The sequence below is a fragment of the Mchenga conophoros genome, linkage group LG6 (assembly GCF_057382185.1).
Source record: "Mchenga conophoros isolate Kocher_MC1m ecotype Shallow Benthic linkage group LG6, M_conophoros_male_GT1.1, whole genome shotgun sequence".
Lineage (NCBI taxonomy): Eukaryota > Metazoa > Chordata > Actinopteri > Cichliformes > Cichlidae > Mchenga > Mchenga conophoros.
Window position 1 is genome coordinate 11,520,950 of NC_140531.1, and position 10,942 is coordinate 11,531,891.

The window sequence follows — 10,942 nt, forward strand, 5'->3', positions numbered from 1 at the left end:
TCTGACAGCATGCATGAAAACTGCCCTTTTTGAAGTACTAACAAGTTTTCTTGCATTTTGCAGGACATGGATTTCATTATTACACATTTTTCAACTGAACAATTCAAGCACTGCTACTTTTCCTCTAATTTCTTCTGTATAATATGCCCGAACACAGAGAGTGAACACTGACCGATATACCAGCTGTGGTGTCTCTGTTTTGATGCTGAAGTTATTTCAGACAATAAAACCATCACTGGTTACAAACTCTTTTTTTTAGTGAGCAGGCAGTGACTTGATTGTGGACTCAAAGTCACCCGTGTGGTTATCAGTGAAGTGCAGTGTTGTACAGTGATGAGCTGGGATGTTTTCATCCATAGAGTCAAGGTTCAGCTGAGGAGGCAAGACACTTATTCTAATTTTACATTGAACTGCTTCAAACCTTTGGCTGATTCTTCTACAGACCATCAAAGTGCCTTGAAAAACTATTCACCCCCTTCTTGATTTTTTTTTAGATCTTACACTTAAAATAATCAGATCATCAAATACATTTTATTGTTAGACAAAGATAAGTAAATGCAAAATACATTTTTAATTGATGATTTTAGTTATTAAAGGAAGAAAGCTATCAAAACCTAATCTTGCCTCCCCTATTTTAGTAGCCTGAAAACAGAACAGAGCTAGAGTCTAAAGATAGAGGCTTGCGTGGCTTCTGTAGCCTCAACCAATTAAATGCAGTGAACTGTGCACTCATCCACATCCTGTGTGTTGACGTGTCGTGGTGGGTCCCCTCAGTAGCTGGAGACTTGCTACAGTGGAGCCAAACATACCATACCAGCTTTATTTATGAAGCACTTTGACATAAAACCATGGATCACTAAGTTCTGTACATATACCAATAGCATAAACACAATAAAACAAAATAACACAAAATAAGATAAAATAAATAAATAAATAAAATAAAAATAAAACAAAACATGTTAAAAAAAGTTGATAAAACAAGTTGAGTCAACCCCTCAAAGAGTGCCAAAGGCTTCAGCAAATAAATATGTTACAATAAGAGTTTTAAACTGAGAAAGAAGAGGCCTGCCTAACGTACAAGGGCAGATCATTCCACAACTTTGGAGCGGCTACAGCAAACCCACGGTCATTCAGAGATTTAAAAACAAAAAAATTCACCAAGTTTCACAGAGAAAGTTCGCTGTGCCAAATAGGATGTGAACCACTGCAGTGCGGTACTCCTAACACCCGCCAACTGCTGTAAATTAAACTCTTATGATCCACTCTATCAAAGGCAGCAGTTAAATGTAAAAGCACAATAATAACAGTCACCCGAGACAGTTACTAAAAACATCATTAAAAACTCTTAGAAGGGCAGATTCTGTACTATGCAAGACTTTAAAACCAGATTGAAAAACTTCTAAAATACTGTGTTCTTCTAAAAAGGACATTAATTGCTTGTAATCTGCTTTTCATTATTTTTTGAGATCAAAGGCAGTTTGGAGATTATGTGACACCGGGGCGGAAAGGCTAATTTTATCTTTCAAGATGTTTGTGGGTTTTTTTTTTTTTTTTTAAAAAGGAAACCTTCCTCAAAACGGGCAGAGCAATGGAGCCGCCGAGGGAAAAGCACACGAAACAAAACTGTAGAATTAAAAATATAATTTATTATGTTTAAATAGTTAAAAATATAGAATGAATTAAAACAACCTTGGCCAAGGGAAGACACAATAAAAATCAATAACAAACAACATTAAAAGTCCAGTGGAATCCACCACGGCCTAAAAGTCACAGAAAACTAAGAGGTCCAGCGTAGTAATAAAAGAGGGAAACCCAGCGGAGTCCTCGCCTTCCTCCCCGCATTCCACGTCCTGGTGCACTGAAGAAAGGGAGGGAGCGGCAGTCACTATTCCTTTGGCAGTTTACTTTATAAAAAGGATAAGTCAAAGACTTACCCGGGTGGGCAGAGCTCTCAACTCCGCCCGCCGCTTCCTCAAACTGTAATCGGCACCGCGGTCTCACTGCTTCTGTTCTCCCGCAGTGCACGAGCTGGCTCTTGTCGTTATTGCCACCAGACTGCCGCTACGCGTCCCTAGTCGCTGGTCATCTGCCTTTTTTTCCTCTGATCGTTTCCCCTTTCCAGTCGCTGGTCGTCTGCTCCATCTGATCATCTCTACTCTCTGATCGTCTCTCGCTCTCCCCTCTGATCGTCTCTCGCTCTCCCCTCTGATCGTCTGTGTCTTTCCTCTGTCTGTCTCGCATTCTCCGTGTTACATTTTTTGTTGAACACCGGCTCCAACCCTTTTATGTGTCAATGAGCAACCTGTAAATTACCTTTCCTTTCCTCTTCAGGTGTGTCCAATTAGTCAAAACGGGGAAAAGGCGGAGTCTCTCCAGGACAATTTGCCGGCAACTAAAACATGCAAACTAAATAAAACACTGCACAAAAATATAACCAATGCATGCAATATAAAAAATAAATATGTACACTTCACATTAAAATACAGCACAGCAAAACAATGTCCGTCCTTCCCTGGATGACAATAAGCCTGTAATTTGCAGTAATATCAGGATCAAGAGCAGGTTTCTTGAGTAGAGGCTGAATCAATGCATGTTTAAGTTTGACAGATACAACACCAGAGGGAAAACTACTATTTACAATGGATTGCACAAATGGTGCTGTAGTGAGGAAAACCTCTTTGAAAAATCGAGGAGGGAGAGCATCATAAGGGGAACCTGAGAGCTTCAGGTGACAGACCAACTCCTGCAGGCAAAGCAAAGAAACTGGTGCAAACCTGTCAAAGTCAACAGAGATATGGACAGGGATAGAAGGGTCGAGAACGGAATAGGAAATCTGCGCTTTCACCGATGATTTTCACAAATTTCCTGAGAGGACTCGACACCAACAGTCTGTGGAGCATGAAGGACCACGTCAGTGGTTTTAAATAAGGCGTAATGCTTACAGGAGTTTGCCTGAATAACAGCAGCAAAATGTTTTCTCTTAGCATCTTTAAAGGTTTTCTGATATGAATTCCAGTAATACTGTAATGTTTGGTATGACACCTGAAGCTGATTCTTCTTCCATTTACGTTCAGCTCTCCTAAACTTTCTTCTGACAGCAAGGAAGGAAGGGAAACCTCAAACAAGACAGGCTTATGATCCTACCAAACAACATCACAAAACCTTTAAGTTAGAGGTAAACCATGAGTCAAATCAAGATCCAACGTGTGCCCACATTTTTGTGTAGGCACAGACACAGGTTTCACAAAATCAAAAGAATAAATAGGATTTAAAAACGTCCATCACAGTACATCAAGCAGAATCCACAACACATACAGCTGGTCGAGGTGCTAGTGCAGATGGTGGCAGACCTGGTGATGATGCAGTGTTAGCAGGTGGTGGTGCATCAGCAGAGACACTGCAGGAGGAGACTGAGTGCCAGAGGCAGGTCTTGGAAAACCTCCTTGCTTGGCCTGGGTCTTGGCCTGCACCGCTGCTGCTGGATGAGAGAGGGGGGTGATCTCCAGTCTTTTTTTAGTCTTTTTAAGCCATGGTCGAGGCATGCTGGTGGCCTATGACTGAATGAATCATACGGCTGCTGCTCGTCTTATTGGGAGAGTTACAGACGGCAAGGCTCAGCCTGCTGCAAGAATCACAGGGAAGTTTTGGGCAAGCTATGGTGGAGTCACGCTCTACAAAGATGCCACAAATCCTGGTTTGATCAGGGTCACTGCTGGAGGCAGAGTGGGTGGAGATAAGGTGTCTAGATGGGGACAGCCACAAAAAATTTTCTTCATTTGTGGATAATGGCTCTTACTGTGGTTCACTGGAGTCCGAAGCCTTTGTGCTTTCTGTTGAGAATATTCTGTTCTGAGTTTTGTTGAACCATCACATGATGCTGCTTTTTGGGACTTTTTAGCCTGCTTCAGGTTCTATTTAAGAGATTTGACAGTATTCAGGCCTGAGTGTGGTTAGTGAAATTGGACTCACAGAAAACACTCACTTAGGGGTTATACTGGGTCAGAAGTTGTCCACAGAACCATAGTGGACATGGTCTTATAAAGGGGGCTCAAATGGAGGAATGGTGGAATAGAGATGATCCATTTCATCCTCTGAAGAATTAAGTCTGGGGCAGTGACGACCCTGCTCTGCTGGTTGGGGTGAGATTTCATCATACTTGGAACCAAAAAAAGAGAGAAATAACAATTTGAGATGTTATTATTGTTGAACTTATTGCTGATCTTTCAGTGCAGAGCTCAGCTGGAGAGAGGATTAACACAAAGTAGACTCACTCATAGCTCTTATATGGTAGCTCAGCTGTATGAGGTGGTATGTTAATAAAATGTTTAAAATCATTTACATGGAAATCTTTACACATGTATGACCTCCACCGTGAAGTACAGGACGTGGAATATTTGGTACAAAATATTACTGTCAGCAGAACAAACTCACTGCCTACTAAAACAAGAGAAGAAAACCAGAAATCAACAATTCTCTGATTTTAATTATTTGGGCATCTATTTTAAAATGAAGCTGCTCTCCTAGCTGGTGTGAAAGAAGCATGATAGATGATGCTGATGTTTTATGTTATAGTACAGTTTTATATATATGCATACAAATATGTTTTTCTTTACCAGGTGCGAGTCATCCAGAGTTTCATGTCTTGAAGGTTTCTGAGAATTAATCTTTTTTCTGGTTTGTAAAAAGAGAGTGAATACAAAGATGAACACGTGGTTAGTCTGAGAATTTGAGACTGAATCTGATTGAACCGAGAGAGAAAACAGGGCTCATCCTCACCTCCTCCTCCAGCAGTAGACAGTGAGAAGTATTAAAACCAGCAGAGCTGCAGAACCTCCTGCAGCTGCTGGTGTCCATGTTCCTGTGATACTTTGGACAGTGAGAGTCTTTGGAGCAGAGCTGATATCTTTGTTGGTTTTCACAGCACAGGAGTAGCTTCCTGCATCCTCCCTGCTGACTGGGTCTAAGATCAGATGTTTGTTCTGGTTCTCTCTCGGGGTCAGAGGTCGACTGTTCAAGTACCAAATGTAGTTTGTGTTGTCAGTCAGAGGACAGCTGGTGCTGCAGGTCAGTGTGACTCGCTGACCCTCTGTCAACACTGCAGAAGGACTCATCTTCACTCTCAGCTCTGAAACACCCAGACTGGTCAATAAATGTAAAACATACAATCATGTGAAAAAGAAACTGTTTTAATTGTAGAATTTTATGAATTAGGAAAAAAAACAAAATAGATCTTGTCCTCAGCAGGTCTTGAAATAAGGTAAATACAACCACAGATGAACAATCCAAGAGGACATGTTACACTATGCAATTATTTATGTAATAAATATTGAGCGGACCTCAACTAAAGACACCTGTACTGCTTATGAGGACTTAAGAGGCTAAGAACCAAGCAGATGACCAAGGTAACATCAGCAAGTGTGATCACTTCAATAAAAACAGAGGTTTTAGCAGTTTGCAGGCCTGGATCCTTCAGTTTGTGAGTTAACACAATGACGAGGAGGAAAAGATATCAGCAAGACCATTTCCAGATGATGTAAGAATTTGTATATTTATATGTTTTCATGTCCATGTGCCCACCTGTGTCTGTGTGTATTCATCTCTCTCTCTCTATATATATATATCTATATATATCTATCTATATATATATATATCTATATATATATATATATATATCTATATATATATATATATGGTCCCCGTGGTAATCGGAGCACTAGGTGCGGTGACTCCCAAGCTAGGCGAGTGGCTCCAGCAGATCCCGGGAACAACATCGGAGATCTCTGTCCAGAAGAGCGCAGTCCTGGGAACAGCTAAGATACTGCGCAGGACCCTCAAGCTCCCAGGCCTCTGGTAGAGGACCCGAGCTTGAAGGATAAACCGCCCGCAGGGGCGTGCTGGGTGTTTTTTTTTTTTTTATATCTATATATATCTATATATCTATATATCTATAGATCGATAGATCGATATCTATCTATCTATCTATATCTATATATATATATATATATATATTTTAGGGGTGCAACGATATTCGTATCGATATTGAACCGTTCGATACAGTGCTTTCGGTTCGGTACGCATATGTATCGAACAATACAACATTTGTAATTTATTTTATCAACTTTCCTTCTGACGATGCTTTCTGTGTGGAGCGCTCAGTGAATCTGCGTTCGACTACTCCGCCTAGGCTGCACTGTCGAGCGCAGATCCACTGAGCGCTCAACACAGACAGCATAGTCAGAAGGAAGAGCGCAGGGCAAGCTAGCAAGACAGAAGTTAAGCTCTCCTTGCAAGATGGACCTCCCCCACTCTCATTCAGATCTGGCGTTTGGAATTATTTTGGTTTTCATGTGACGTATGACCCTGAAGGTAAGCGAGTCATGGACTAAAGTAAAACAGTATGTTGGATGTGCCACGCAATGCTTAATTACATGGGTGGGAACTAGTGTGTTAGCGCAGTTAGCTCGTTAACGTGTTGGCCGTCTAGCCCCATGCACGGGGCGATCGGCGGTAGCTCGTTAACGGAGATTTGCCGTGTTGTGGCGTTAAGGTCATTTCAACGAGATTAACCTGAAAGCACTGGTGGGAACACAACGAATATGACTGCACATTTACGCAGACATCATCCTAGTGCAAAGACAAAAACAACAAGCATGCTACTAACTTTAGCCGAGTCATTTAGACAGCTGTTAGCACATGATTCTCCTTATGCTGCTGAGAATATAGCCCAGAAGAAGCGGATAGTATAGCTTTTATTTTGGAAAGAGCCATTTCTCTGTAATAAACTCTCTTTTCCAAAGATGAGTAATTCCTCAATCAGATACAGGGCTCGCAAAATCGCTAGCCCGACGTCCTGGGGCTAGCGATATTTTTCAGACGGGCTACCAAAATCTATCTCTGCCCTGCCCGTCGGGCTATTGTAGGAAGGAAAAATATATATCAATGCTTTTGCATTCTTTCAGAAATGTAGCTGGGTAATTATGTCATTGGCATCGGTGAGCCACTGTCAATATGTGACATATTGAAATCGCGTTTGAATTTGCGCTTGTTTTTTTGCTTTCACTTTGCAATCGTGCGAACTGTGTATAGAGAGCGACAGCACTGATCTGTGAGTGATGATAATTTGTGCACCAATTCCTCTGACATCGTCTTATTAATCGTTAGCTTACTATGCAAACATGACAAGTGAAATCTCCTGCAGCAAGCTTAAACATGTGAGAGGTTGATCGCACAGAGAATCGCTGAGCTTATGTGAGTCCGTGTGTAAAAGCAGCAGTATATATATTTTAGTTCTGCTGAGCCAAATAAGACAGGTCAGGGTGAAGAAGTGACAGCCAAAGAAAAGCTTACCACAAAACGGAGAAGTTATGACAAATCAGACTATAAGGCAAAAAGAAAGTGCAGCTTTATGGTTTCATGGACAAAAGAATTTCTGTGGCTGCGATATGACGAGCTAAATAACCAGGGCTGCACATAAGTGGTCCGCAGGTGCGCATTCGCTGTCAAAATAAAAAACGCGCACAAGGGTTAGGGTTAAATTTAAAAACTGTACTTTTGAGTTAAAATATATATTTATAATTTTAATAAATGACAAATTAAAAAGGCATGAACATCTTTTTTTGTATCGAAAAAATATCGAACCGTGACACCAAAGTATCGAACCGAACCGAACCGTGAATTTTGTGTATCGTTGCACCCCTAATATATATATATATATATATATATATATATATATATATATATTTAATGCTCAGAGAAACTGCAAAAAACCACAGGGTCACATCTAGCATGTCAAAGGTCAACGTTTATGATGCCATATTTAGAAAAAAACTGAACAAGTATGGCTTCTTTGGAGGGATTAACAAGATCAAACCTCTTCTCAGGTCATGTTTATCATGTTTCTTACATCATGCCCTGATACACAAAACATTAGCCCTTTAAAAAGGCTGTACTCTCCAACCTACACAACTGCATTTTAAAGGTACTATTTACAAACATAAGGTTAATTGTCAGTTTCCCAAAACAACCATTTCAACATTACAAAGTTGCTCAGGTAATCTTTTTCTTTTTCAAAGCATGAGAAAGTTGTTTAAAGAAAACGAATTAAGATTTTAAATGGATAACAGAACGCAGGTTTAACTTATTTGTAGGATTTGGTAGACTTTTCTGTCATCATATTAATATTATAATATCACTCACCAGAACATGAAACACAAAGAATCTACAGAGTAAATATAGAGTGTCTAAATCTGGCAGTGTCAGAAATTAATTTGCATAATTTGGTATAAAGATCTGGAGACGTTTGGTGACTCTATCATGGATGCTGTTGTGGATGGTTCTGCTCCGGTAACCAAAAATGCACCTACCTGTGGCAGCAAGTGATCCAAGGGCCAGAAATGTAAAATGTTACTGTACATGTGACAGCTGTTACATAATTTGAGGTCATTTTTGGTACCTGAACACTGAGTCAAACAAGCTGTAATTACCTGTGACAATCAGAGTAACTCCTGGAAAATCAAACTGTTTCACTTCTTCATTTTCTGTTGTGATGGTGAACCTGTATTCTGCTGAGTCATCTCTCTTCAGCTTCTTTAATCTGAGGATGTGTTGGTTCTTCATGCTGTCATCATACTCCACATGATCTGCATCCTCAGTCAGCTGTTCAGCTTCTCTCTTGACTTTATACCAACATTTAGACTGTATCTGCTCGTAGTCAGGATGTGAGTATTTACTGGAGATGTTGACTGAAGATCCTTCCAGAGCACAGATTCTGCTGTGGACATAATTCAACGCCCAGCAGGAATCACTAACACCTGAAATATGGATGAAACAGAGAAGAGATATTTTAACTTAATTAGTCAAATCAGTTTATTTCTATCACACATTTAAACACAACAGATGTTGACCAACGTACTGCACAACAAGTAAAAAAAGCTTTAAACTATACCAATAATTACTAATACTACTAATAAAAAACAACTAAGTACCCTATGAAAATAATAAGAATTGTTATGTGATCACCAGCATTTTAAACTGATCCTGAACTTTACAGGAAACCAGTGTGATGATTAGTCTTAATTGCAAGAAGTGGTGGTAATACTTTGTAAGTGGAGAGACAATAAGTTTACTCACAGACGTCAGCAGAGCGCACATCCTCAAGACCTTTTACAGCACAAGACAAACCGTCATGATTAGATCTGGAAACTAGAATCTGTTTTCCCTCCTGCACTGTAGGCTTTCTGGTCTCATACCACACAAAGGAAATCAGAGGCTCAGTCAGAAAACAGCTGCTGTTACAGGTCAGTCTGATGTGACCTCTGTGTTCAGCAGGAGTCCTCTGGACATGAATTTCTGTTGGGAGATGATGAACACATTTTCCACCAGTTCATCTCTGTCATGTCAAATAAATTAACAAATAAAAATGAAGTTTCAAAGTGCAGTTTGTCCAGAACTTCACCTCTGGGATATGTGATGGAGCAGGACTCGTCCACTGATGTCTGCTGAGAAGAACACATTCTCCCTTTAGCGTAGGTCACACTGAAGCAGGTCTCTGTGATGGAACCTGAGAAAAACCAACAACTTTCAGTAAATTCATTAGAGTCTGAAGAGTAAAGTGTTTGTGTTTAACATCTCATAACATGATGAGGAGGCGTCCATCATGACTCACCCACAGAGACTTCAGGGGCTCTGAGATGCTCGTAGCCTTTGACAGCACAGGAGTATGTGACTGCTTCCTCACTGCTGAGCAGCTCTTGGTACCAGGGAGACCAGTCCTCATAGAGAAACTCTCTGTTCTTGTACCAGATGTAGGCTGCAGGCTTTTCAGTCAGAGGACAGCTGCTGCTGCACATCAGTGTTACTGTCTGTCCCTCTGTGGCAGGAATCACCTTTACCTGCAGCTCTGAGAGGTCACATGACCAACATGAATACACTGATCATTCATAAAATCATTCATTTGTGATGCATTTGTAAAAAGAACTGTACCTGTAACTAGGAGATGAATTCCACTTTGTTGGCACTTTGATTTGTCAGCAGTTTTAATGCAGCAGTAAAAATTTGCATCTCTCTCTGTCAGATTATTGATTGTTAGAGTGAAATTACTCTCTGCTGACATGCTGTACTTTACATGTGTTTCCTCTACTGAGAACTTTATCTTGGAGACAGTATCGTGTCCAGTGTACCAGCCATTTCTTGCAGTGGGATGTTGATGTGAGCAGGGCAGATTCACTGATGAACCTTTCAAGGCACAGATGCTGTTTGCTTTTCCCTGAACACCTTTAACACAACATGTGATTAGAAAACATGGTGAACATTTATGCTAACTTTCTTTTCTGTGCTAATCTGTGATGACAGCATGTTACTGTGAAGGATCACAATCTGGTGCTTTGATACACTTGAGAGTTCAGAACAGTAAAAGTACAAATCCTGTTAACTGTCAATCTTCTGTTTTCTAAAATCATTTTGTAACTTTCTGCAGGTTTGACACTAAAACTCCTGCCTTCCAGAAACAGCATCACAGTCATCATGAGGAGGAGAAACAAATTATTCCTACCTGAGAGACACAGAATGAAACCCATGAACAAACATCCAGCTTCTGCCAACAACATGGCTGCTGTAGATTTTCTCTTCTAATGAGAAAGTTGATGTATGATGATTATAAAGAGCCGATCACTGCTGCTCTCAGAGTTTGGAAAATATCAGAAACATGAATGTTAAAAATCAACATCTGTCTACCAGGAATGACTGACTTGTGTGAGTGTGTCAGCAGACAAACTGCATTCAGCTTTAACACCATCACTTCCTCATTTACTTATTTCCCCTCCACAAAGAGCCCTCTAGTGAAGAATCGAGATATTGCAGGAGCAAGTCTACAACTATACCTTTGCATTTGCTCCTTATCACTATTGATGGCTTTATTATTGTTTTACTTTAAGGATTCCAATTT

The 10,942-nt window shown here is 40.4% G+C and overlaps 1 protein-coding gene across 1 annotated transcript; it reads right to left on the minus strand.

Annotated features, from left to right (window-relative positions):
• Positions 1-255: 255 nt before the first annotated feature.
• LOC146572169 (uncharacterized) lies at positions 256-10,720 on the minus strand. The gene is made up of 11 exons (XM_085278473.1): positions 10,550-10,720; positions 9,982-10,272; positions 9,665-9,898; positions 9,455-9,559; positions 9,130-9,348; positions 8,484-8,810; positions 4,777-5,125; positions 4,609-4,671; positions 4,122-4,168; positions 3,351-3,478; positions 256-372 (listed from the first exon to the last, which is right to left on the minus strand). Exons 1-11 carry the CDS (start codon positions 10,602-10,604, stop codon positions 256-258), a joined length of 1,935 nt encoding a protein of 644 aa, XP_085134599.1. The 5' UTR covers positions 10,605-10,720.
• Between the last annotated feature and the right edge of the window lie 222 nt (positions 10,721-10,942).

Bases quoted from the DNA above. Each gene is read 5' to 3' on its own strand.
- LOC146572169 (XM_085278473.1), bottom strand. From the start codon at position 10,604: ATGTTGTTGGCAGAAGCTGGATGTTTGTTCATGGGTTTCATTCTGTGT. The intron at 10,273-10,549 runs GTAGGAATAATT...GTTGTGTTAAAG, and splicing joins TTTCATTCTGTGTCTCTCAG to GTGTTCAGGGAAAAGCAAAC. The intron at 3,479-4,121 runs GTCGTCACTGCC...TCTCTCATCCAG, and splicing joins ACCCCAACCAGCAGAGCAGG to CAGCAGCGGTGCAGGCCAAG.